Raw genomic sequence first — 27,170 nt, 5'->3', positions numbered from 1 at the left:
CTCACGTGTGTGGCCCTCCTTGCTGAGCTCTGAGCCCTTCCCATTAGACAGCTGCTGACGCTGACAGGCCCAGCTGGGCCTTGCGCGCCTTCCCGGTTGGCCAGGCCTCCCTTGGCCAGGTCTCCCCAGTTGCTGGCTGCAGAATTCCTCACACCAGCCCCTTTGGACCGTCCCTTTTCATCCCTCTGTCTTTTTTTTTTTTTTTTTTTTTAGAATAGTCATGAGCATTTTTTGAGCTTTTTTTTTTAATATTGTTTTTTATTTTTTTTCTTATTGGGGTATAGTTGCTTTACAATGTTGTGTTAGTTTCTGCTGTACAATGAAGTGAATCAGCTATACGTATACATCTATCCCCTCCCTCTTGGACCTCCCTCCCACCTCGCCCCCATCCCACCCATCTAGGTCATCACAGAGCACCGAGCTGAGCTCCCCGTGCTATACAGCAGGTTCCCACTAGCTATCTGTTTTACACATGATAGCATGTATATGTCGATCCCAGTCTCTCAATTCATCCCCCTCCCCACCATGTCCATACATCTGTTCCCTAAGTCTGCGTCTCTGTTCTTGCTCTGCAAACAGGTTCATCTGTACCATTTTTCTAGATTCCGTATACATTCGTTAATATATGATATTTGTTTTTCTCTTTCTGACTTACTTCACTCTGTTTGACAATCTCTAGGTTCATCCACGTCTCTACAGATGACCCAGTTTTGTTCCTTTTTATGGTTGAGTAATATTCCATTGTATATATGTACCACATCTTCTTTATCCATTAGAGAAATGCAGATCAAAACTACAATGAGGTATCACCTCACACCAGTCAGAATGGCCATCATCAAGAAATCTACAAACAGTAAGTGCTGAAGAGGGTGTGGAGAAAAGGCAACCCTCTTGCACTGTTGGTAGGAAGGTAAATTGATACAGCCACTATGGAGAAAAGTACGGAGGTTCCTTAAAAAACTAAAAATAGAATTACCATATGACCCAGCAAACCCATGCCCTGAGAAAACCCTAATTCAAAATGACACATGCACCCCAATATTCGCTGCAGCACTATTTACAATAGCCAGGACATGGAAGCAACCTAACTGCCCATCACCTCTCTGTCTTTCCCAGCAAGTGATAAACTCCCTGGCCTCCCTGTCCCCTCCAGCTCTTCTGCCCACTGCCCCCCCCCCGCCCCCGTCCCAGCAGGAGATGGGCTGCAGGGCCTGGGGGAAGGAAGGAAGCTCACACACGGGCCTCAGAGTCGACCAACACAGGTCCGGTTCTTGCCTGCTCGTTTTCTGTCTGTGCAGATTTGGGCAGGTCTGTCAGCCTGTCCTGATCTTGAATTTCCTCATCTGCAGACCATGACCCCTTGAATCTGGGTTCAGTAAGTAAATGAGATATGGAGCAGGACAGACACAGTGGGCGCTCTGTACCTGTTCACGTCTTCACTCTGCTCTCTCTTCCCCAGGTGAATTCCTCCATCTGCACCTGGGTCCCTCTCCTTCAAAACACGAACCTTTCTGTCTGCTTGGGCTTCTGTCCCTTGACCTGTAACCAGGCCATAATCTTCTGCTTCCTAAAGAAAGCCTCCCTTGGGCTTCCCTGGTGGCGCAGTGATTGAGAGTCCGCGTGTTGATGCAGGGGACACGGGTTCGTGCCCCAGTCCGGGAAGATCCCACATGCTGCAGAAAAAAAAAAAGAAAGCCTCCCTTGACGACGCCTCCTCCATCACCCACCCCCTTCTCATCATTTACTCTACAGTAATTTCCCTGCATATGAACAAGTTCCATTCTGAGAGCGCGCTTGTAAGTGCAATTTGTTTGTTAAGTCCAACAAAGTTAGCCTAGGTACACAGCTAACACAATTGGCTATATAGTACTGTACTGTAATGGGTTTGTAATACTTTTCACACAAGGATATTATGTCTGCTGAAATAAACATAGATACTAGGGATCCAAAGAAATCATAAAGACCACACATAATACTGAACTTGGTTTTAACCAACGTGGTCACAGTGAAGTAATTGGATTAAAAAGATGGTAACTGAGTTTTACCTATCAACCCAATATCTCTAATATCTAATGTACATTCCTATTCAAAATTCTTCAGAGTGAAATTATTTTATGGGCTTGAAATATAATTTTTAATGTCTTTATTGAATTTGTTACAATATTGCTTCTGTTTTATGTTTTGGTTTTCTGGCCACAAGGCATGTGGGATCTTAGCTCCTGGACCAGGGATTGAACCCACAACCCCTGCATCGGAAGGTGAAGTCTTAACCATTGGACCACCAGGGAAGTCCTGAAATATTTTATTCTAAGGTTGCATATTCCAAGAAGTTCTGCACTAGTACCAAAGAAATTAACACTTCTATTTTTTACTGGTACGGTACTACTGTACTCTATACATTACTGTACAGTGAAGTACACAAAAGCACAACCACTTGTAGAGGATGCGTGCACGTGACAATGTATGCCAGACACGTGAACTAACTTAGGTGGTTGGACACGCAAATGCACGTTCACATCTTTTTTTTTTTTTTGCGGTGCGCGGGCCTCTCACTGTTGTGGCCCCTCCCATTGCGGAGCACAGGCTCCGGACACGCAGGCTCAGCGGCCATGGCTCACGGGTCCAGCCGCTCCGCGGCATGTGGGATCTTCCCGGACCGGGGCACGAACCCGTGTCCCCTGCATCGGCAGGTGGACTCTCAACCACTGCAGCACCAGGGAAGCCCATGTTCACATCTTTGAAAGTTTGCAACTTGAAGGTTCGTATCTAGGGGACTTACTGTATTAATACAATATTTACAATATTGCTCTTCAGCTCCTGCTTCCTCCTCTCCTGCACATCACAATGAGCTGTCCACCTACTCCACCTCCAGTCTCTTTAAATGACACTTGCTCATGGCTTCCCTGGGGTCTGCTGTGCCCAATTCAATTGCATCCCCTCCAGGCCTCCTGGTGCTGGTACCAGCACCGCCCCCTTCAGCTGGGGGTAAGGGTGGAGTAGTGCGTGGCCAGAGCACAGGCCTGACTTCCAATCCCAGCTCAGCCACTCGCCAGCTGTGCCACCTTGGGTCACTCACATTCCCTCTCCAGGCCTCAGTTTCATCATCTGTGAAATGGGGCCCCAAGGAGCACCTGCCATACTGGGCGGTGGTTTTGAGAGCTACATGAGGTAATGCACGCTGGGTGTTTCCCATGTAACAAGCGCTCGATCATCATTATCTCTTATTTTGACCCTTCAAATCTTCCCCTCCCCAGAACCTTGAACTTCCAACCTCCCCTGGTCCTCCTCATCATGTCTTTTTTTTATCCTTTCTAGCCACACTCGCACTACTGATTCCTAACAATAATTTTATGTCCAGGATGTAATGAATCTTCAGGGAATTTCAAAAACTGCTACAAGTTGAAGTCAATTTTGAGACAGCAAAGCGACAGTGTTTGTGTGAGTTGAAGTGCGGTGGCTGGTTCCAGCCAGGAACTCCAAAGTTTTCCTGATTTTGGAGACGGGTATATTTTTCACGTAACACACTATCACTTCTATGTGACGTCATATGTACCTTCTCCCTCTTCTTTCCGTTACAAGGAGTAGTGAAGACATAAACCAATTCCAGGTACAGCAAAATCTCAATAATTCAGGCTCACCCTGGAGAAAGCCAAGGGCAGCTATGGCCAAGCCTGAATTCTAGAGGAAGGAAGTGGTGTATGCTTTTTAAAAAAGTACATCCAATATTAACCAAGTATTGACTTTTGCTAGTACCTGGGGGGAGGACTCTAAATTAATGTAGGATTAAAATGACGTACAATGGCATATTGCAATTGATTTGTCGTCTTAGGGAGAATAAACATTTTCTTCTACAAGATTAGTTATAGTGGTCCGTGCGTGCTTGCCGGCGGTCCTCGTTCTCTCCATGTACGTGACGGACCCGCGGCCACCCCCGGCCGGCGCTGCAGGCCCCCAGGAGCCTGGCCCCGAGGTGTGAGATATTTCAGTCAGAGGAAGAAATAGCTCTTCTCCTAAGATGGAATCTGTGGTTTGCGAATGTGGTTGATCAACTTGATATGTGGGCCAGGTGGTGCCCTATGTAATAAAATGAAAAGAAGAGGCAAGATGATGTCATTTTCCCATACTGTGAAACCAAAAACAAATGCCTTTTGTGAGAGCAAGCTAACAAACCCCTGACGCTGCAAAGAGTATCTGTTTGAAGAACTTAACAGTAAGATAGAAGTACTTTCAAGCTGAGGCCTGCAAGCGTATAAAGATCTAAAATACATATTGAGGAGGCCTGATCATCTGAATCTCATTCAGTCGAGGAAGCATGGCTATGAGTTGGGTCGTCTTCATTCTGTGGCCCTTGACTTTGTGTGTGGGGGGCATATAGGTGGACACAGTTTGTTTTCTTGTGAACCTATTACCTTCAGGATGTGCCAAGATTTGCCTTATAATACCACCTTCATGCCTAATCTTCTGAACATTATGACCAACAGACAGCAGCTTTAGCGATGAAGCCATTCCACCCTGGGGTGAATTTGGATTGTTCTCGAGATTTCCGGCCATTTGTGCACTCCATGCTTCTATTTGTATGGAATACGGACATGTCACACTTCCCTGCCCTAGGCTCTGTCAGAGGGCTTACAGAGAGCGTTTGAAGCTCATGGAGTTGTTTGGTGTTCCTTGGCCTGAAGATATGGAATGCAGTAGGTTCCCAGATTGTGATGAGCCGTATCCTCGACTTGTGGATGTGAATTTAGCTGGAGATCCTACTGAAGGAGCCCCAGTGGCAGTGCAGAGGGACTACGGTGTTCGGTGTCCCTGAGAGTTGAAAATTGATCCTGATCTTGGCTATTCTTTTTCACACGTGTGTGATTGTTCACCTCCTTGTCCAAATATATACTTTAGGAGAGAAGAACTTTCATTTGCTCCGTATTTCGTAGGATTGATTTCAATCATTTGCCTCTCTGCCACATTATTTACTTTTTTAACTTTTTTGATTGATGTAACAAGATTCCATTATCCTGAAAGACCTATTATATTTTATGCAGTCTGCTACATGATGGTATCATTAATTTTCTTTATTGTGTTTTTGCTTGAGGACCGAGTAGGCTGCAATGCATCTAGCCCTGCACAGTATAAGGCTTCCACAGTGACACAAGGATCTCATAATAAAGCCTGTACCATGCTTTTAATGGTACTCTATTTTTTTACTATGGCTGGCAGCGTTTGGTGGGTAATTCTTACCATCACGTGGTTCTTGGCAGCTGGGCCAAAGTGGGGTAGTGAAGCTATTGAGAAGAAAGCATTGCTATTTCACGCCAGTGCCGTGGGGCATCCCTGGAACTCCAACTATCATCCTTTTAGCGATGAATAAAATTGAAAGTGACAATATAAAAAAAAAAAAGATTGGGGCTTCCCTGGTGGCGCAGTGGTTGAGTCCGCCTGCCGATGCAGGGGACACGGGTTCGTGCCCCGGTCCAGGAGGATCCCACATACCGCGGAGCGGCTGGGCCCGTGAGCCATGGCCGCTGAGCCTGCGCGTCCGGAGCCTGTGCTCCGCAACGGGAGTGGCCACAACAGTGAGAGGCCCGCGTACCGCAAAAAAAAAAAAAAAATTACTTATATTGTTTTCTTAATTCATTTTTTCAGAATACTTAGGCAAAATTCAATCCAGGTCCAGTCCATCTGTATGCAAACTTTGGATTTGTGGGTCTGAATTAATATTTTATCATAAAACTAAAAAGCATTCTTATACCCAGCATGGTATAGTCTCTCTAACGTTCTCCAAGGTCTCGTCAGAGACCTCTTTCTGTGTTTAGGTGTCAAGATATTAATTGCTTTTGCCAAAGTGCCGTGACTCATGTTTAATCACTTTTCTTTAATGACTCAAGCTGGGAACTCAGTGACGTTTGTGAGTGGCAGGATGACATAAAAGAAGCTGGGTGAATTCTCTCTTCACCATCCTCCATGGTATGATTTCACTAGCTCAGGCTTCTGCCCAAGTAAGCTATCATTCATTTACTTCATGGCAAGGAATGCCTAACGTCTCAGGGTTGAAAAAATTATGTCGATGTTGTGCTTACACAAGAACAGATGACGGGACAAATGGAGCAGAATAAAAAGTCCAGAAAACCATATATACTTTCAACAGACTAATGTCAAAGGGGGAAAGATGAATTTTCTAATAAATAGCACCGATCAATGGATATACAAATGGGAAAGAAACATATCTTAACCCCCTACCTCATAGCAGGTATAAATATCAATTCCAAAAAGAGTACATTATTTTTTTTAAATATATTTATTTATTTATTTTTGGCTGTGTTGGGTCTTTGTTGCTGCGCGGAGGCGTTCTCTAGCTGTGGCGAGCGGGGGCTACTCTTCGTTGCAGTACGTGGGCTTCTCATTGCTGTGGCTTCTCTTGTTGAGGAGCACGGGCTCTAGGCGTGTGGGCTTCAGTAGTTGTGGCTCGCGGGTTCTAGAGCGCAGGCTCAGTAGTTGTGGCACACGGGCTTAGTTGCTCCGTGGCATGTGGGATCTTCCTGGACCAGGGCTCGAACCCGTGTCCCCTGCATTGGCAGGCAGATTCTCAACCACTGTGCCAGGGGAGTCCCCCGAAGAAGAGCACATTATTAATAATGCCATTTGCTGCAACATGGATGGACCTAGAGATTGTCATACAGAAGAGAGAAGAGATTGTTTCTCTCCGAAGTCAGACTGAGAAAGAGAAACATCGTATGATATCGCTTACATGCGGAATCTAAAAAGAAATGATGCAAATGAACTTACTTACAAAACAGAAACAGACTCACAGACTTAGAGAACGAACTTATGGTTACCAGCAGGGAAAGGTGGGGGGAAGGGATACGGAGTGTGGGATTGACATGTACACACTGCTGTATTTAAAATGGATAACCAACAAGGACTTACTGTATAGCACAGGGAACTCTGCTCAATACTATGTAACAACCTAAATGGAAAAAAAATTTGAAAAAGAATAGATACATGTATATGTATAACCGAAACACTTTGCTGTACACCTGAAACTAACATAACATTATTAATCAACTATACTCCAATATAAAATAAAAGGTTAAAAATATAAAAAAATAATTTAAAAAAAGGAGTACAGATCTAACCATGAAAAATAAAATAAAGCTTCTTAAAGAAAGTATACAGCATCTTCATGACATTGGAGTCGGCATAGATTTCTCAAACAGGACTCAAATTGCCAATCATAAGAAGAAAATGATAAAATAATTTTATGTTAAAATAGAGAACTTCCATTGATCAAAAAGGCACCGTTAAAAGAGTAGAAAATGCAGCTCACAGAATGGAAAATCATATTTATAATGTATATCTGACAAATGACTCATTTCTAGAATTTGTAGAGAATGTCTACAAATCCATAAGAAAAAGACAAAAACCTAATAGAAACTGGCAGAAATGTGGACAGGCACTCCACAAAATATGAGATCTAAATGGTCAATAAACATACAAAAAGGTAGCAAGTCTTATTAGTGACCAGAAAAACGCAAATTAGATACACAATGAGATACCACTACACACCGAGCAGAATGGCTCAGATGAGAGACAGACAGTATCAATTGTTTCATAGGATGCAGAGCCCGTGGAACTCCCATATATACTGCTGATGGGGCTGTAGGTTGGTAGAACCATGTTCAAAATCTTCTTGGCAGTGTCTACTAGAGCAAAACATAAGCACATCTCATGATCCGGCAGTTTTACTCCCAGGTATACCCATTACAGAAATGCACATACAAGCATATTCACAGCCCCAAACTGGAAGCTACCCAAATGTCCATCAACTGTGGAATGAATAAATAAATCGTGCCATATTCACAATCAGTGCAATGGGAATGAGAAAACTACATCCACACACCACAGCATGGATGTTTTTCACAACATCATGTTGAGTGACACAAAAGAGGACACACTGCATGAAATACATTCACACAGAGCTTTAACAGGCAAAACTAACACGTGCCTTTAAAAGTCAGGACAGTTCTTCTTTGCAAGTTTTCGCTGGAAGGGGGCCTGAGGGAGGTTTCTGGGGTGCTTGAATGTTCTGGTCTTTGATCTGGGTGCTGATTACACGGATGTGTTCCCTTTGTGAAGAAGCATCAAGCTGGACGCTTACGATCTGTGCGTGAAACTGACAACTTATAATTCACGCGTAGAATAAAATCTCACGGCATGCTCTTTTATCAGGTTTCAGTTTATTTTCGATTATATTTGGAGAGGCAGATGCTTCAAACCAACCATTATACATTAACCAAATTTTACACAAGCCATTTGAAAAAAGATCTAAAAATGTGCTTAGTGATTGGTATTATATAACAATGATTAAGCACCAAGAGTGTGCCGAGAGCTTTTCAGAACAAACATAGAAAAGACGAGTCCCTGCCTTCACGGATACCCATTCCTTTAGAGTCTTGCGCATAAAACTTCACCTAATACTTCACACCCCTTTACTCATAAGGCATAAATAAGGAAGTTTGTTGCATTTCTCATTGTCACTTAATAAATATTTAATACCCTTTTCCCCAAGTATACCAACTATTCCTAATATTTTTGCCTTTAAATACAAATTTCCAAAGCACAATATACAGTATACTCCGATTTGGTATTCACACAGTTGACCACACTATTCTTGCAGGTTGGTTATAATATGAAGCATGTTGAATTTCAACATTCACACATTTTGATACCACTTAACAGAATCATTTACTATCGGCAGAGCTTTTTTTGTTAAGAAAACGAGGTGCCATTGCTCTTAGATCGATAAACTGTAAACAAAAACAGCACTGCCTTGATTCCAATAAGGGTGTCAGAACTTACGGCACGTTCAGAACAGTGAGCTTTAGCACATCTATCAAGCTAGCCTTGCAGATACCAACTACATAGCTACATGCCCTAAGATACTAACAATTTATGATCAGCTAGTAATGGGTGACATAAGTATGATTTGCTTGACTTGTATTTTCCGTTTAAAGGAGAGGATACTGGCGTAAAATATCTGAAAACTGTGAGCTGGGAAATTTTTTTGCTTCTCTGCAAGGCTGTGTTCCAAGCAAATTCAGAATGAAAAAGAGGATGAAATGATTCCAACTTTAATCATCGGCTAGAGATCTAATTTCAGAACAATCCCTTAACGACATCTGATTGTTCATTTTTTTAAATGCAAGAGAAATGAAGCGAGTTTGGATAGTGTAGTGATTTTTGGCTTCGGCACAAGAAATCATACTTCACGTGAAAATGCCAGAGAGCGTGGTAGAAGTTGGCGCCCACTACAGAAGTCAGGCCAGTCCCTATGTCACCTCCAGGGAGCTCACAGCAGCAGGAGATTAGAGGCAGGTGTTAGAGGGATGGGTAGACGCTTCCTTCCCGGCCAGACTCTGGTCTTGACCCTTTCTGCAAACAGGATGGAGGAACTGGAGTGAGTCTGGGGTCCAGGGAAAGAAGGTGTAACAAGCTTGGGATCAATGCAGAGAAAGGACCCAACTGTGAACTTCACCTTATCTAGATTCCAAGGCCCCAAGCATCCGTCAGGGTTCAAGCCGTGGATAATCCCTTTCCAGAGGAAACCACCTTGCCTTTGGGCCACCACTGTGTGGTTTCCCAGGGGTATTATCGGGTCTGGATGTTTCCATTACGTGGCAACGATGCTGAGCTGAATTTTAAAGCTACACTGGACTTAGAGCAAGACTAAATTTCTTTCACAACCTCTCCAGATATGAAAATAGTAGAAGAAAATTCTACAGAGTCCCTTCTCTTCCATGCGTGGGGTGGGGCTTATAATCATGTCCTCCCTACGGAGCTAGGCACATGGCCCCAACAGGGCCCATTAGGAATAGATTCACCCAAGGGCAGTGGCAATAGTGGTTTGGTCCATCCACCATGATCCTACCTGGCAAATGAAGGAGTCCAAAAGGGATCTGACACATTTTTCTTATCCTGGGTAACTGCATCTCCACTTCTCTGCCAATCATAGAGCAAGAGATTGGGAACAACCCATCTCTGCTGCTCTCGTGGCTTAACCTGTGATAAAGGTGACAGTGGCAGGACTGGGATGTGTTCTAGAGCCGTACTGGTTGGGAGGAGAGCTGGGATGGCAACACCCAACTCCCGAGGGTATTCATCTAGAATCCCTTTTGGGGTGAAAGAAACCACCTTACTGAATGTGCCCGACCCCAAACAGAGCACCAAAAGACTAAAATTCTGACAGTAGACAGTAATATATATATTTTTTCATTTTCAATGATAAATCCTCAGTTTTCCATACTAAGGCTTAAATTGCAGTCACCTAGCTGAAAATCTGTACATACACGTGAGACTAGAAATAGGTGACATGAAGACGTCTAAAAACGAAGGTTCACTACAGATGAAAGCATCCATCCCTTATTTATTAACAACATGAAAGGTTCTGACTACCCTTTACAGTGAACAATAGGATTAGACCCAACAAGCTAAGCATTATTTGGAAGATTTTAGGATGGAAGTTGAACGCCTATTGCTTTAAAATCTGAGATGCTTCCCAAACCTCTCTTTCAGGAGTGCATTATATCATCCAGAGTGATGATTCTCACCACCAGCATTTATTTATAATCCACCTTGTTCTCAGAAGAATTAAGGTAGCTAGTTTCTATCAATCGTTTTTCTTTAACCTGTAACAAGACAGTAGGATCAAATGCCGAAAAGGATTCTTTCTGTCCAATTATGTCAAAGCACCATTCAGCAGGTGGAAACTGAGATCAAATTCTAATGAAATACAACGGCTTCCTTACACTGGAGAAACCTTGCTCTCAAGTTATTTAACAGAGATGACAATAAACCAAACTTAGGTATTTAGATAGACATTATAGATAGATAAACGGTTAAATAGATCTTTTTTTTTTTTTTGCACAGCTGACAAGTATTCAAAACTCTGGAGTAGGTGTCGGGGTAGTTGAGAATACCTCACAGCCTTTGTCGTATTATTGACAAGCTTTCAAAAAATTTTTAAAGCCATTGGAAATGGTTGGTATTAGTGGTGCACGGAAACCGTGGTTTATAGTTAGAATGTGAAAGTTCAGCCATTGTCTCTACTCTTCAAGGCACAAGGACAAGTTCCAAATTCTTCAACTCATGTGTGAGAAGCAGAGCAACGGGTACCACCAGGAGACAGAAGATTGAGAGGAACCACACACCAGAGCAAGAATGGGAGACCCTTTGGGATGCCGTGACTTTCAGATATCGATCGTACGTCGTGAGCAAGCAACTCTCCCACACCTTGAGGTGGGCACAGGAAGGTCTCCTGGCCTGAATACCTTGGCCTATTGAGCAGAGAGCACACTTCACGCCATGCCTGATTTGACAGTCCAGCACCTTCCTACCCGGGGCACCAGGAAGAAGGTCCAGAACGTTTCCATGAAGATGTGCAATGAAGACTGTAATGATGACAGAAGGGCAAGAATGAAAAGTCGGTAGCCCTTGATAAAAGTCAGCAGAGAAGTAACCCCCTTTATGGATACATACCCTGTTTCTTTGCCAGTGATGGTCTAAGAACATTAAGGGAAAGAGAACCCATGCTTTTTTTTTTTTTTTTATTCTCATCTTGCTATCTCCCTTAGCTTCCCTAAAAAAGGCATGGATTAACCATCTCCTCTATAACATATTCCCCGCCATGAAAGTTCATCAAAATGGAAAGAATCCAACCAATTAATCTTCCTCTGTTTTTTTTGCTTGGAATTCAGTTTGTATCTACTGGTAGTCCATTACATTCTTTTGGTAGGAAAAGATATTGCACTCTTAAAATTCATCCATGGAATTAAGTCAAAGCTAATAGGTAGGTAGATATCTCTCTAGAATGTATACTTTCTGAAGGCCATCGTCAGTGTTTGCAGAAAAGCCTCTGTGATTTCTATTTCAACAAACCGTGGCCCCACTGGCACGTGATTTTAAACTACAGAGGGAGACGTCGGTCGTCATGAGCCATAGGCAACGTTGCACGTCCAGCGGCTCATGATTTCATCGTGCAGATGGGCACGACGATGACCAGGATGACTGTGCACGTCGCTGCAGCGATCAGAGCAGCGATCTTGCAGACCTTGGCTCGTCTGAACTCGGCTTCTTTCCTTTTCAGTAATGAGTCGTAGCCTGGAGTATAAATATCTTCCATCCAGTATTCTAAGTTGTTTGGGTTTAAAGATTCTTGAGTCTAAAAGTGAAGAGAAGATGTTAGAAATATGGTGAATACGTGCAACAGGTTCAAGACGTTCCGACAATCATCACCCCTGAAGCATCTCAGGGCTGTCTGCAACTTGCAGGGGAGATGACCGAGGAGCCCAACGCTGCCCACCAGCCCCTCCCGAGGTGGACCACCAAGGACTCGGGCTCCCGCACATCCCAGATTGTACCTGCCCCTCTCCTACTACAAAGGTCATGATGGGGGACTTCCCTGGTGGCGCAGTGGATAAGACTCTGTGCTCCCAATGCAGGGGGCCAAGGTTCGATCCCTGGTCAGGGAACTAGATCCCATATGCATGCCACAACTAAGAGTTTGTATGCCACAACTAAGGAGCCCATGTGCTGCAACTAAGGAGCCCGCCTGCCACAACTAACAGTGCAACTAAATAAATAAATAAATATTTTTAAAAAAAACAGGTCACAATGGTCTTGACACAGGAAAACCCAGGGAATTCCTGGGAGCAAGCAAAATAGGGCCGAGAAACCAGCCTCTACGCCTCAAGGGCGTACGGCCAAGAACAGGCTGGCCCTGCTGCATGGGAAGCAGGGAAAGTCGCTGAAAAATATTCTCCACTAACGGTCCCTAAGAACAGAGGTACCTAAAGTAAGGCTACTGTACTGCTCTGATTCGGTTCCCAGTTCTTCAGTAAAGCCTCACTGAACGATCAAAGGCACCTCCCAGATAAGCAGGTCAAACAAAGCATAAAACTATTTCCATTGCAAACATCGTCAGGCCACTGCTCACAGGCCAGGTCTACAGACCAGGGGCAGGCCACCCCCATGCCAGGTGCAGGGTCCACAGTGGGGGAGACCCCCACCCACTGCCATTAGTCTCCCAGCCTCCCTGAGATTAGTGCCTGTCTGCAGGAGAAGTATTATATTTAACCTGTTATCACCCAGGAATCCCATTCCCCGTGGATGGCTATAATCCATTTCCATAAAGAAAGGCAGTGTGTTCTCATCTCACGGCAAACATTTAATAATGTGACTGTCACATAAAAGCAGCAACACATTGCAATTCCAAGTGAGGTCGTCTAAATCTTTGAAACACAAGCAAAATACCCATTTTGAAGATTTTCTCAGATTGTTTAATGCTCATAAAGGTGGGCATGTTACAAATCACACACACACACACACACACACTATGTACTATGTTATTGGAATATTGATTATACTAACCCCTATTAGTCATTCTCCACCTGTCCTTTCAGAACCATTCTCTGTTCTTTTCTGCCTTGCTCTGTGCCCCCAGGAGACCAGCCAATATGGACACATCCCAGGTGAATTCAGTCAGTGGGGCACAGTTCCCCCTGCTCCCTCCCTGATGGGCCACAGTTCTATCAGGTACCTGCTCTCACAGCTGTGGGTCTTGGTGGGTTTCAGAAACAGCTCCCTTTCCTTGGCCTTCAGATCCAAGGGCAGCAACAGCCTCTCACTCATGCTGGTCCCTGGGCGCTTCACGGGCTCTAAACCCTGCCTATACCGCCGCCAAGAGTCCCCTCCTTCCTGCTCGCATCACCCGTGAGTATGCCATCTGCTTCCTGCTGGGATGCGGACGACCCACATGCCGTGGACTCCTCTGGCTGCTTCATTGCTCTCCTGTTTTGTTCTTGTTTTGTTTTGTTTTTTGGCCATGCGGCGCGCAGGATCTTAGGTCCCTGACCAGGGATAGAACCCGGGCCCCCTGCATTGGGAGCACGGAGTCTTACCCACTGGACCGCCAGGGAAGTCCCTGCTCTCCTGTTTCTAATGGCCTTCCGGTACAGGGGCCAGCAGACTCCAGCCCAGGCGCCAGATACAGCCCAGCACCTGCCTTCGTACGGCCTACCAGTTAAGAACGGTTCTCACATTTTTAAATCATTGAAAAAAAATAAAAGGAAAACAATAGTCAGCGGTATGTGAAAATCATATGAAATCAAATCTCCGTGTCCCAAAATAATATTTTGTCGAAACACAGTCATATCCAGTCATTTACAAGTTGCCCATGGCTGCTCGAGACAATTATTGGCAGAGTTGAGCAGTTGTGATGGAGACTGTAAGGCCTGCAGAGTCTTAAAGCAGTTACTCTCTGGCCCTTTAGAGAAGAGTGTGCCAATATTCTAGAATATTCTGTACAACGTTACATAATGAAAAGAGAATGGGACTTTGGGGTCCCTGAAATCCTCCCAGGTCCCCTTCCTCACGGAGGCACAATGTTCAAAGACTTTTCCAATTATTCATGTTATCTGGAAGGGCGGGGAGGAGCGGTAGGCAAAGCTGGCCATTGCGAGGACCCACACCATGAGAAACAGGACATGCTCCATGATGGAAGAGTCCTTAAAACGCAGGATTGCCTGTTCAGACTTTGCAAGAAGCTCCTACTCCAGCACTTCCGCTAAGTCCCAGGAGCCACGGTCTCCCTGAGTTGCCCAGGGCACTTCTGCTACTGCCCAGCTCCGGCTGTTAGGACAAGTGTCCTTATGCTTGGGCTGCAGCTCTTTCCCCAACACAGCTCTGTCCTCCATGGGCACTTGGGATCGGTCTGTTTCCCTGGGTACCCTAGAGGGGAGCCAGGGAGCCAGGTGGGCATGTTAAGCTGGGGACTGGTCTGCAGGGCTGGGCGGGTTTGGGTGGAAGGCTGAAGGGGCAGCTCTCCCTGCTCTGACACTTTGGAGACAGGCTCTGACCAGGGAGGCTGAAACACCACCTCTTCTTCCCAATATTCCCAAGGCGGGCCAAGGAGTGAGCAGTGTGTAAACGACACATCAGATTTTGTCTTTTTCCCTCCAGCTCAGACAGAAGGAAACTGCCTTCCTTTCATAGGTAGCTATGCTTTAGGGGCTGGGATTCATCCTGTGAAGTCTATTATTTTTAATTACTTTTTCCAATAACCGCAAGCTCTCGTGCCACCCAGTGGGACACAGGGGGCATCCTCGGTTGTTAATTACTCCCGCTGAGCGCTGGAAATGGAAACGGGGCCTGTACCTTTGCTGCACCCTCAAGTGGCCATAGATGGCAAATTTACATCTTGACGCCATGGGGCCCCAAGAAGATGGTCCAGATGCGGAAGCTGCCCTAAGACAGTACCTGGGTCTCTGCAAAGCGATGAAAACAAGTAAGGTGGTGCCTTTCTGCCTTCATTGAGCTCCTGATATCTGTTCTGTTTTGCTGCAAACACCCTCGAAAGGCTATCGAACTCTTTCCTGTCTTATATTTTTTTGAGACTAGATACACTATCCTTTGCATTTTTAAGTGATGTCACCTAAAGCTCTCTAATCTAAAGATCTTTTAGTTTTTATAATTTTGCCTTTACGCTTCCTAAAAATTGGCACTTTAAAATTGCATGTATCTGTAGGAGCGAAATCTCCCAGACTCTGCCTCCCAAACTTTAAAAAGATGTTTCTCAGTCTATGACTCATCCAATTAACCTGCTCCTGTCAAGGTCATCCCATGATACTGGTGAAACATTGATTATTCCACCAGGTGAGCCATTCACACCTCTGGGCCTTTTGTGACTCGCCTGCAGCTCGTGGCATCCTAATACCCACAGGTTGCGGTGTGGTAGCCACAGCAGAGCACTGGGACCCTCCTGCAGGAGAAGCAAATCCTATCTAGACTGCTTGCCAGCAAGATGGTGACAGGAGAGGACGTGGCCTGAAGGGTCAAGTGGCGTGCAGCTGGCATGGGGACAAAACATGCAGGAGGTGACAGCGGCCAGGAGTACCTCTGAGGTGGTCCTGATATCACCACCCACTTGACTCTCAAGATCTGGCCAGAGATGTCCCTTCCCATAATTGCTGTCATTTAGGGCCCAACATAAACAAACGTCACTGCAGTCATTTGTGTGACATGAAGCTCTACTATACTGTCATCAACAGAAAAATGACATGGTGGAAAGGCAACATAGGAGGAAGTACAGGAGTCTTATTGCCAGATAGTCCATTATGAATTTAGACTTGTCAGACCTGCAGCAAGCTCTTGTGCTTCTCGGGGCCTCGAGTTCCTCATTTATAAACTTGAGATGAACATCATCACTCCCGCCTGCAGGCCACTGTGCCTTGCGTGAGAGACCGTGATTAAAAAGTCCCATACGGGGCTTCCCTGGTGGCGCAGTGGTTGAGAGTCCGCCTGCCGATGCGGGGGACACGGGTTCGTGCCCCGGTCCGGGAAGATCCCACACGCCGCGGAGCGGCTGGGCCCGTGAGCCATGGCCGCTGGGCCTGCGCGTCCGGAGCCTGTGCTCCGCAACGGGAGAGGCCACAACAGTGAGAGGCCCGCGGACCGCAAAAAAAAAAAAAAAGTCCCATACAGAGTGGATCGATTTCAGCATCATTTCAACAGCGCCAAAATGCCTTTTCGGTGACTTCTTAATGCCAGGTACTTTAAATACATTATTTTCATTTCTGACAGTGACTCTGAAAGTTAGGTATTATTATGGACATTTAACAGGTGAGGGAACCAAAGCTCAAACAGGTGAACATTCCAGGCCACACAGCAAAGGAACCCTGGCTTAGAACCCACACACTGCGAGAAAACACATTTCTTTTCTCGCCACTGCACTGCACCTCCTGCAGCCCTCCTGGCTTTAGGGAGAGGCCATTTCAGGGGAGACCCTGCCCTACCACCACCCCCCACTGGCATCTCTCCAACTGCCCTTTAAGTGGTGTGGACTTGCCGGGACCCTTACGTGAGTGGTGCCGTTGGGATGATAGCCTCGCCGCCCACCAAGCTAGCTGGCAGGTGGGGGCAGGGTGCTTCCTGTGCTCCCGAGGTGATGCGGACACACAGATAGACGCAGTATGGATGGAACCAGGTGGAACTGCCCACCACAATGGAAGGGGCCAACACCCAGCCCTGCCTGTGGTTGAACAGAAAGCATGCCCTCCAGCCACAACTGTATTCACAGAGCTTCCGGGGACGGTGCTTACCTGGGACTGCTCCGTATGGAAACATAATCCATAGCTCGGCTCCCACAAATATGCTTTTATCCCACGTGCTACATGGGGAAGGAGAAATCAGCTTGTGTTTCATTAAACAGTTGGGCTGAGGTCTTGTGAGCAAATACGAGAATCTGCACTTGGTATGGGGTCTTAAACGTATCGTTAGCGAATCGGAAGGCCAAGTCGATCAATCAATCAAGCAAGCATTCCCACTGCTACATGTTTACGAAGCAATAAGCGAAATAGCAATCTCCTTGCGAAAAATCTCTGCTCTACGATGTTATGCAGGTTCCGAATTCCACGGTGGGGACCCAGGGAGCTGAAGGTGAGGGAGCGGGCCGGTTAGGGCATCCGCTATCCATTCCTGCATCTGCCAGGGTGTGGCTGGGCTCCCCCCACCCGGGGCAGTGAGAGGCTCACCTGCAGGTCCAGGGCTGTCAGCTTGCCCTTCTCGCCCGCGTTGCGAGCATACTCCTCGATGGTCCAGGAAGGCTGGCCCCGCTTCACCTCCGCCAGCTCCGTCAGCCGCATGTCTGTGTACAGAGGGTTGTTCTTCATGTGGGCCTTGAGGGAGGCGGGGTAGGGGTGAGGGCTGAACACCTGCTCCACCAGGAAGCCGTCTTTGGGCTGCTTGGGCAGTCGGTGCTGCGGGGGGATGTCATACTGCCTGTCTGCCTGCAGAGGGGCACAGAGGAGTCCAGAGAGCAACACAGATGCCGTCAGAGAGCCCACAGTGCCAGTGGGCAGACACCAGCTTTTCACCACCGGGCTCTGCCCGGGTAGCAACATGCAGTTATTCACGAGCAAATAAAAAGAATATCTGGACTGGGGGACATTTACTAGGAAAAGCTTATGACATTGATAATACTCAAACGACCCAACATTTCTATGCCAGGAAGAGATGATTTTATCTAACCCTCATACCATGACTACTATCATTAACACGCATTGTTCAGCTAAGGAAATGGAGCCCAGAAAGACTCAGTAATTTACCCCAAGGTGTACAGCTGTCAACGGGAGGAGCTGGCATTTAAATCTATCATCTGGCTTCAGAGAAGCTTTGCTTAACTACTGCATAGTACTTCCCCCCCCCCTTTTCTTTTTCCTTTTTTTGTCGCACCACGCGGCATGCGGGATCTTAGTTCCCCGACCAGGGACCGAACCTGCGTCCCCTGCAAAGGAAGCGCAGAGTCTTAATCCCTGGACTGCCAGGGAAGTCACCGCCCCCTCTTTCTCTTACCAATTTCTACCTGGCACTGAGGAGTAAAAGATATGGGGTCCTTCCCCCTAGGAGCTGGCTGAAACCACTGATGCCACACTGCGTCTCTGGATGGAAGAAGCCAAGCCAGAAAGCACGTGGTGGGAGCCTCTAGTGATTTTCAGAAACCTCTGCGTGGCCTTCAAGACAAGGGAACAGTGTGGACCACAGTTTGGAGGCAGGAAGGTGCCCAACACAGCTGCCATCACTTACGTTCTCAGTCCTTGAGGCCCTCCGATCTCCACATAGATGTCACGTCCTCCAGAAGTACTCCCTGACCAAGACCGGGTCAGCGCCCATCTACGTGACCCCTTCAGACTGTGTACAGAGCCCGCGGCCAGCACTGTCCCACTGAACTGTAACTGCCTGTTTGTCTGTCTGTCTCCTCCGCCGGACTGTGAGTTCCCCGAAGGCAGGGCACAATAGTGAGCACCTTTTATTTATTTATTTTTTTGCTGTATGCGGGCCTCTCACTATTGTGGCCTCTCCCGTTGCGGAGCACAGGCTCCGGACACGCAGGCTCAGCGGCCATGGCTCACGGGCCCAGCTGCTCCGCGGCATGTGGGATCTTCCCGGACCGGGGCACGAACCTGTGTCCCCTGCATCGGCAGGCGGACTCTCAACCACTGCGCCACCAGGAAAGCCCAGTGAGCACCTTTTAATCGCCCGCTCAGCAAAATCATACCACCAAGGAGAAGGCACTCCAATCTTTTTAAAGGGATGGATCCCAACATCATGGAGTTGTGCACATGAAACAGAGAGCCAGAAGAGCCGTGGGTGTGAGCAACAGACAAAGAAAAAGGAAAAATAAGAACATGAGTGAGGGACGGTGTGGATAAGCAAGAGGTGGGGAATGGGCTCAGGTGTCAGGAAAGGGAGAGTTTATGTGTGAGCAGCTGATGAGATAACGTGTGTGAGTGGGAGTGTGCGTATCCTACACGTGGACAGGGACCAGAAGCACGCTCCCAGCTCCCAGCAAACTAGACCCATCGGCCCTTGCTCAAATACAGTAGAACTCGGAGCCCTTCCAAACCATTAAGACCGCTGATGCTGCTACAGAGAAAGCAGGATAAACTTGGCCAAATCCAAATAAGGAAGTGAGGTGTCCTCTTCTTTTCTAGCTCATCAAACCCAAGTATCTTCTAAAAGGTGTCACTGAGTTTATGCGTTCAGCTCATCACCACTACCGAACACCCAGAGGGCTCCCACGGCATGCAGGGCCCGTGCCGAGCTGGGGGCAGGGCAGGTGCCAATAATAACAACAAGGCATCCTAACTACAATGAACTGAGGGCTGACTGTGTGTGTCTCCTGCTGTGCTCGGGGCTGAACACGCGATATCCCATTTCAGCTTCTCGAGAACATCGGCAAGCCTATAACATTATACTCCCCGCCGTGGATGCGGAAACTCAGCTTAGAGAGGTTAAGGAACTGGCCCAATGTCACACAGCCAGGAAGTGGCAGAGCCAGGATTTGAATTTGTCCTCGCTTCTGAGATGGAAAGTTACCCGCTGCCCACGCTTGCCTCCCTGCTCCTACCATGGAGGCGTTCGCGTTCTAACATGGCAGTCGGTATGTATACCTGAGATACTTTTAAAATAAAGGTTGGTATCTACGCTGTCGGAACAAAGAGGATGAAAGGCAGGAGACCAGAGACCAGCAATAATCTTGGGAGGCTTTCAGAGGCTTACAAATGAAGAGGCCTTGAGGGGAACTGGGTCTAGATCAGCACCGAGCAGGTGGACAGGACACTTTTTTTTTTTTTTTGATGTGGACCATTTTTAAACTCTTTATTGAATTTGTTATAATATTGCTTCTGTTTTATGTTTTGATTTTTTGGCTGGGAGGCATGTGGGCTCTTAGCTCCCCGACCAGATATCAAACCCACGCCCCCTGCATTGGAAGGTGAAGTCTTAACCATTGGACCCCCAGGGAAGTCCCTGGACAGGAAACTGTTGATGGAGGAATCACGTGAGTGAAGGTTCGACAGTGGGACGGGGCCTGGCCATCCTAGATGCTTCATCAGTACCTGCTGAACGAGTGACTGAGTGAACGAGGGTGGCACTTTTGAGGAAAACCAGGTAGACGTATCAAGGTGGAGAAGGGCCCGGTCCAGGTGACCTGGAGCCCTCCTGTTGGGGAGAAGGACATGACATGCCCAGGGTTTGAGTGGCCGGGCTGAGTGGCTTGAGACTTCTTGCTGAGCAAAGGGGAGTCAAGGAGGAGTTGGGAACAGGAGGCACTGCACACCCCCGAGTGGAGTTTTAGGAAAGGGAGCATAGCAGTGGTGGATGGGATGAGATGGAAGTGGTGGCAGAGGTGGGGGGGTGATGAGCGAGAGAGACCAGTTACAAATGTGCCCCCAAAGCCCAGGTGGGAGGTGGGAGGAGCCTGGACTTGGGGGAGGGAGGGTGGATTTAAGCGGAAAGAAACATCACAAAAGATAAATCCACAGGGTCGAGTAGCCCAACTGGATGTGAGAGAGCCAACGAGGGAAGTCAGAGGTGAGAGACGCCCCTTCAGTTTGGGGAATGGCTAGAATGGCGACCCCAGAATGGGTACAGGGAGAGGGAAGCCTGGCTTTGAAGGAACAGAAAATCTAGCTGGGACCTGCAGATTTCAGCCCACGGCAGACATCTGGGGGAGCTGGCCTTCAGCAGTTTGAGATTTGGGAGCAAAGTTCAGAAGGGCCCCAGGGTTGGTCCCCACCATGGCAGGCATCAGCCCAGGGATGGTGAGAGCCATACATCGGGAGGCAGAAATGAGGTCACAGAAGGAGGCCCAGTGAAGACCGCTCACCCCAAACACTAGCAACTTTGAGCTGTGCATTTCAAGCGATCCTTCTCAAGCTTATTTCTGGTGGTTTCTGGGGGCTTTGACATTTTATGGGTTGGACGCATGGCTAGTTCAGTTAAACTTGATATATCCACAGAAGTGTCAAACCACTGGCGTGCTCTAAATGGCCATTTTCAATGCTACCTAAGACCCAGGGCTCCAGGAACCTGGCCAGACTCTAGCAGCTAATTGACACGACAGCAGCACCAGAGGAGAAGACCCACAGCTGGGCATCTCGTCAGAGTGTCGGCCCATAATACATTCTGATTTCTGTCCAACGCCACGTGTTGTAAGTGGCTACCGAAGAGAACAGTGGCCGGCACAGGTACCAGAGGTTCCTTTGGGATCAGAAAAAAATCACTTCTTATTTTACTCTCTTTCCCTGCTTTGGACCCTGAAAACTTCCCTAGGGCTCCATTTTCTAAGCTTGCCCTTCTTGGCATTCGAGGGACTCAGCCTCCTTCTCTGTATTCAATGTCTGCAGCCACACCTCTTCACTCCCTCTCTGATGACTGGTCCTCCGAGCCCTCAGGAGGCCCCGTGGTCTGTCCACTGACCTTTGGAATCAGGGAAGGGAATTGAGATAAGCAACAAATTGAAATGGCATCACTTTGGCCAGAAAGGGTTCAATGGAACCTACTTAGAAGGAGGAACAGCGGCCACAAGTACCGCTGAAACAAATCATCCTTAGTGCAGGGGACGAGAAGAAGAAAGAATGTGAGTATGTGTGTGTGTGCTCACTCCAGCACTGACAGAAAGATGCTGACTATAAAGGTAAAAACGCTCACGTTCCCATAAAACTGTAGGAAAAACCCTCAAAAGCAAAGAAAGACATCATATTAAGAGTTGCCATCCTTGGGCGGTGGAACTGTGAATAATTTCCTTAATTTATCTTCTTTTCTTACAAATCATCTATTGATCTTAAAATGAAAAAAACTCAAACTTTTAAAAAGGAACACCACGCGTGCCACAAAGTATGTGAAAGGGGCATAGGAGCCAGCTCGCTTTTAAGTCATTCCCCTCCTTTGCTTTGCCTGCACCCTGCCCTTTCAGAAAGGACGGGAAGAAATCCCTGGTGATGCTTGTCTGCTCTGCCATGTTCCCCATTCTATGAAAATCAGGTCTCGAACCACCAGTCCAATATCTGAGCCATGCTTTCTCCCATCGGCAACACAGCAGCGTGTGCTCCTCCGGGCTGATGGACAATTTGGCGGGACCAACCACCAGGCTATGCTGTCCTCTCTGCTCTAACGTGGAAGGTCTGGAAGGATTACGAGCACAAGAAGGGCAGGCCTCTTTTTCGTGTAATGTAAGCTTCCAGGCTTGGGAACAGACCAGGGCTATATAGTAAGGCTGCTGCCTAGTTACGCGAGCTTACATGCGCATTACCTCTTTAGATTTTCGATGCCAGTCCTTACTTTCCCCAGGGCCTCTGTCTTTCACATCCTCCTCTCCGACGCCCACGCGGTTGGTGTAAGTGATGGTGCGCCAGTCCCTGGGCGAATTGGAGATGCTGGCGATTTTGGACTCTGTGGCGCTGTTTTCCTCCGTCAGGGACCTGGAGGATGGCCTGGTGAAGAGGCTTTTTTTTAACGCCTTGACACGAAGGCTTTCGCTGTTGCTTCCGCTGGCGTCTGAGGAGCACCAGTCGGCCGAGTTCTCCAGTTTGGGCCCGTGGGAACCATTGTGTGCACGGAACATCCGGGGAGAGGCGCTCTCATCGGACGGAGCCTCGCTGGTCAGGGAATTCAGATCTATCTGCACACTCACCTTCTCGGGCTGCTGTATCTTCTGATCCAGCTTACTGAGCTTGCCCAGGACCTGGGAGATCTCCTCGCGGACACCCGACAGCGATTCGAGCTTCCGTTCAATTTCACCGATCCTGAGCACCAGTTTGCACACGCTGGTCTTCAATTCCTCTTCCGAGTGGTGGCTGTTTTCAGGCCGGTTGCCCTTTTCTCCTTTGCTGCTGGGGAGCCCGTTGGCGATTTTGGTTAGGTTGTGCTCCGGTGAACTGTCACAGTCCGACTTGTGAAGCTGGGACAAAGATCCTGTGCTGTTGTAGCAGGATGACTGCATCACTCCCGTCGAGCCACTGATGCTCATGTCATCAAGAAATCGGAAAATGTCACTGATGTCATCACTGACGACTTCCGAGTCGTCATCTGACTGCTTCATGGCGTGCCTGTCACTGTACTTGCCCTGCCCAGAGGCACACAAGTCTTTGCATTTCTTGGGCTCCAGGACGTGCTGCTCGGTCTGGGTGCCCACGCTACTGGTGTCTGAGCTGAGCTGCCTGCTGGTGCAGCTAATGCTCTTGTCTTTAAACTTTTTGACCGGTTCATGCTTCTCCAGGTCAACGGAGGACGAGATCTCTTTAGATTTGAGCCCGTTTGGCTTGGCCGCGTAGCCGACGGGGAGCATTGGCTGTTGCTCCTGCGGCATGAGGTAAGCTGGGCGCCTGTCTGGGGTTGGGAAGTTGGCGGTCTGGCTGCTGGGATTTGGACAGCGGAGCTTCTCCTCGGAGGGATTTCTATTGAAAAAGGACCGTTCAAAGTCAGGAACTTCTTCAGTGTTTAGGCTCCAGCTTTTGGCCGGCCAGGGGGTCTGCTTACCCGGCCTCCCGGGACAGCGCCTGGCCTCCTGGGTCCCCATCACTGGAGTGGGTCCAAAATACGTGGAGGCTTGAAGGTCATCTAAGCTCTCGTGCTTTGCCCGCCTTTTGTCAGGAACAGGGGAGTACTCGGGATTCAGGTACTGGCTGTTGTAGGGCATCTCAAAGCTGTGATTGGGGAAGGGTGTCTTGTGGGACTCCTTGCGGCCCTGGGGTTTCCCGTGCTCGCCCTCAGCCTTGTTGGCGGGGCTGGCCAACTCGGGGGACACAGTCATCAGGTTGTGAAACTCCTCTTTGAAGATGTTCCTTTTCTGGACGCAGGACTGGACCACGAAGGGCTCCTCATTAGAGATGAAAGTCTCCTTGATGCCCTGGGTGAGGCGCAGGGAGTCCTGATCGGACATGGACTCGCTCTCGATGTTCATGGGGAAATAGGTTCGCTGCATCTCGCAGGGCTGAGGGCTGGCCACCGAGTAGGGGGCCAGAGCCTGCAGCCTGTCCAGGGAAGCCGCCCGGTTTTTCACATCTTTGCTGACCCCCAGCAGGAAGTTGGGCTCGGAGGCAGGTACAAACTGCGGGCAGTCCTTGCAGTCCATCTTGCGGCATTTGGAAGACTGGCGGGTGGGGTAGCCCCGGCTGAAAGGCTGGTCGCTCAGCTCGCAGCTGAGGGACTCACACTGGGCTGCGGTGCAGAGTTCCGTGTCCGAGCGGCCCAAGTCAAAGGCCGCCTCCTTCTTGCGCATCTTCTGCCGGCCGCTGGGGAGCTTCTCTTTGGCTGTAGCCCCGTTCATCTGGATGAGGTTGAATATCGTCACGATATCTGCCGCCACCATGATTTTCTTCGATTGCTGGTTGTTCACGGTGCATTTCATCTTGTCTTTGAATAACGTGGCTGGAAAATTGGGATCGAGACAAGCCGTGTAGAAGAGGACGCTTCTCAGTTTGGAGAGCTGGGACAGATCAAAACGGGTGCACAGGGATTTGCACAGGTCCTGGTAGGAAACGGTATTTTGCTTGCTGTCCAGTTCCTCCAAGATTTTCACCAAGAAGAGGGAAGTTTCCTGATTGGTCTCCATCATTTAGAATTTCAAAGCCTCGCTGATGACACTGAAACTTCGAGTCAGCTCTACGGGGTGACAATATTGAAAAAGAGAAGCGGGGGAGAAAGGATTATAAACACCAGTGGAGTTTTAAGTCAAGCTGGTTATGAACCACATAAAGAAATGCAAGGAAAAACTTTTTAAGGTTTAAAAAATGTCATAAGTGCTTTAAAAATATTTATAATATACTCTGTAATTCGCTTCCCAGTAATCTACCTAAAGAAATTATTGACTATGATTTTGCATAAAGACGTTCATTATGTATATGTACAACTGATTCACTTTGCTGTACACCTGAAACTAACCCAACATTGTAAATCAACTATACTCCAACAAAAATTTTTTTAAAAATAGTTACAATTATAAAAAAATGATGTTCATTACAATGGCATTTATAATAGTGAAAAAATAAAACATCTTAAATATCCAAATATTAGGGGAACGCATAAATAAAACGGGTTACCATATACGATGATTTCTTACAAACATTAAAATTATATTAGGGCTTCCCTGGTGGCGCAGTGGCTGAGAGTCCGCCTGCCGATGCAGGGGACATGGGTTCGTGTCCCGGTCCGGGAAGATCCCACATGCCGGGGAGCGGCTGGGCCCGTGAGCCATGGCCGCTGAGCCTGCGCGTCCGGAGCCTGTGCTCCGCAACGGAAGAGGCCACAACAGTGAGAGGCCCGCGTACCGCAAAAAAAAAAAAAAATTATATTAACGTACATCCTTACAATGCAATACTACTCATCAATAAAAAGGAACAAATTACCAGTCCTTGTAAATGACATGGATGAATCTCAAATGTATTGTGCTTGAGTGAAAGAAGCCAGACTCGAAGGCTACCTATTCTATGGTTCCACCTTAACGATATTCTGAAAAACAGATCCCGGGGCTGGATGTGAGGCAAGGTGCTGGCAAAACGGCACAGAGAAATTTCCCTGGATGATGGAACTATTCCACCTCTTGATTGGAGTGGTGGTTGCATGCCTCTATGCATTTGTCAAAACTCACAGAACTGTGTGCTAAAGCGTGTGAATTCTAGCTATGTAAATTGTACCTTAATTATAAAATTACACACTGAAGACTTTTTATGACAAAAGAAAACTGTGGTACAATACTGAGTGGAAAATGTGAAAATAAATATGTTATGTAGTAAGATCTTAATTATATAAAATTATATCTTCTTGGAAATGAAACTGGAAGAAAATAATATACACTCCAATGTTAATGGTGGTTACCTTTGGATTGTAAATACGCATGTTCTTTCTGAATTAGTCATCTTTGTTTCTCAATATTTTATTATGCAAATTTTCAAACATACAGCAAAGTTGAAAGAATTTTATTTTTTTAATTAATTAATTTATTATTATTTTTTTTTTGGTTGAGTTGGGTCTTTGCTGCTGCGCGTGGGCTTTCTCTAGTTGCAGCGAGCAGGGGCTACTCTTCGTTGTGGTGTGCGGGCTTCTCATTGTGGTGGCTTCTCTTGTTGCGGAGCACAGGCTCTAGGCGCACGGGCTTCAGTAGTTGTGGCTCGCGGGCTCTAGAGCGCAGGCTCAGTAGTTGTGGCGCACAGGCTTAGTTGCTCTGCGGCATGTGGGATCTTCCCAGACCAGGGCTCGACCCCTGCATTGTGTCCCCTGCATCGGCAGGTGTACTCTTAACCACTGTGCCACCAGGGAAGTCCTGAAAGAATTTTATAGTGAACACTCATATAACCACCATCTGTATTCCACCATTAACATTTTACTATATTTACTTTATCACATATCTATCCATCTAACGTTCATGAAGCCATCTCGTTTTTTTTTAAAGCACTTCAAACTAAATTGCAGACATCGGTACACCTCCCCCTAAAGATTTCACCATGCATATAATTAACCCAAGTTCAATAATTGTTTACAGTTTCTCTTTTAATATAAGATTTACATACAATGAAGTGCACAAAACTTGAGTCTATTTGCTGAAGTTGTGACAAACGTATATGCCTGTGTTATAAGCAAAACCCCTACAAAGATCTAGAACGTTCCCCTTGCCCCTTCCCATTCAAGCACAGTTCTTATTTTTTACAGGTAACTCTAATATTTTCTTTATAATTTCCCTTCTTTTCCAAAATTCCTACCATGACCACGTATTATTTTGTAATCACCAAACAATAACTAACCTTATTTTGAAATGGGAAGAAAAATCTACATTAACATATCTTGGATGG

General features: G+C 47.1%; 1 protein-coding gene and 1 pseudogene across 1 annotated transcript; one reads left to right on the top strand and one right to left on the bottom strand.

Moving 5' to 3' along the window:
• Positions 1-2,991: 2,991 nt before the first annotated feature.
• LOC113610836 (frizzled-3 pseudogene) lies at positions 2,992-5,409 on the top strand (annotated as a pseudogene).
• A 4,492-nt stretch (positions 5,410-9,901) lies between these two features.
• On the bottom strand, positions 9,902-25,260 carry MINAR1 (membrane integral NOTCH2 associated receptor 1). Its single transcript, XM_027089231.1, has 3 exons — positions 22,637-25,260; positions 17,577-17,831; positions 9,902-12,208 (listed from the first exon to the last, which is right to left on the bottom strand). The coding sequence occupies exons 1-3, from the start codon at positions 24,938-24,940 to the stop codon at positions 12,011-12,013; spliced, it is 2,757 nt and encodes a 918-aa protein (XP_026945032.1). The 5' UTR covers positions 24,941-25,260; the 3' UTR covers positions 9,902-12,010.
• Between the last annotated feature and the right edge of the window lie 1,910 nt (positions 25,261-27,170).

Source organism: Aethalodelphis obliquidens, unplaced genomic scaffold (assembly GCF_003676395.1).
Source record: "Aethalodelphis obliquidens isolate GAN/ISIS:26980383/991018 unplaced genomic scaffold, ASM367639v1 scaffold65, whole genome shotgun sequence".
Lineage (NCBI taxonomy): Eukaryota > Metazoa > Chordata > Mammalia > Artiodactyla > Delphinidae > Aethalodelphis > Aethalodelphis obliquidens.
The sequence above is the reverse complement of the archived record's forward strand: the minus strand, read 5'-3'. Positions and strand labels throughout refer to the sequence as shown.

Coding starts and splice junctions, on each gene's coding strand:
- MINAR1 (XM_027089231.1), bottom strand. CDS start 24,940: ATGATGGAGACCAATCAGGAAACTTCCCTCTTCTTGGTGAAAATCTTG. Junction 17,832..22,636: donor GGCATCGAAAATCTAAAGAG/GTAATGCGCATG, acceptor GCCCCTCTGCAG/GCAGACAGGCAGTATGACAT. Junction 12,209..17,576: donor TGACAGCCCTGGACCTGCAG/GTGAGCCTCTCA, acceptor CTTCACTTTTAG/ACTCAAGAATCTTTAAACCC.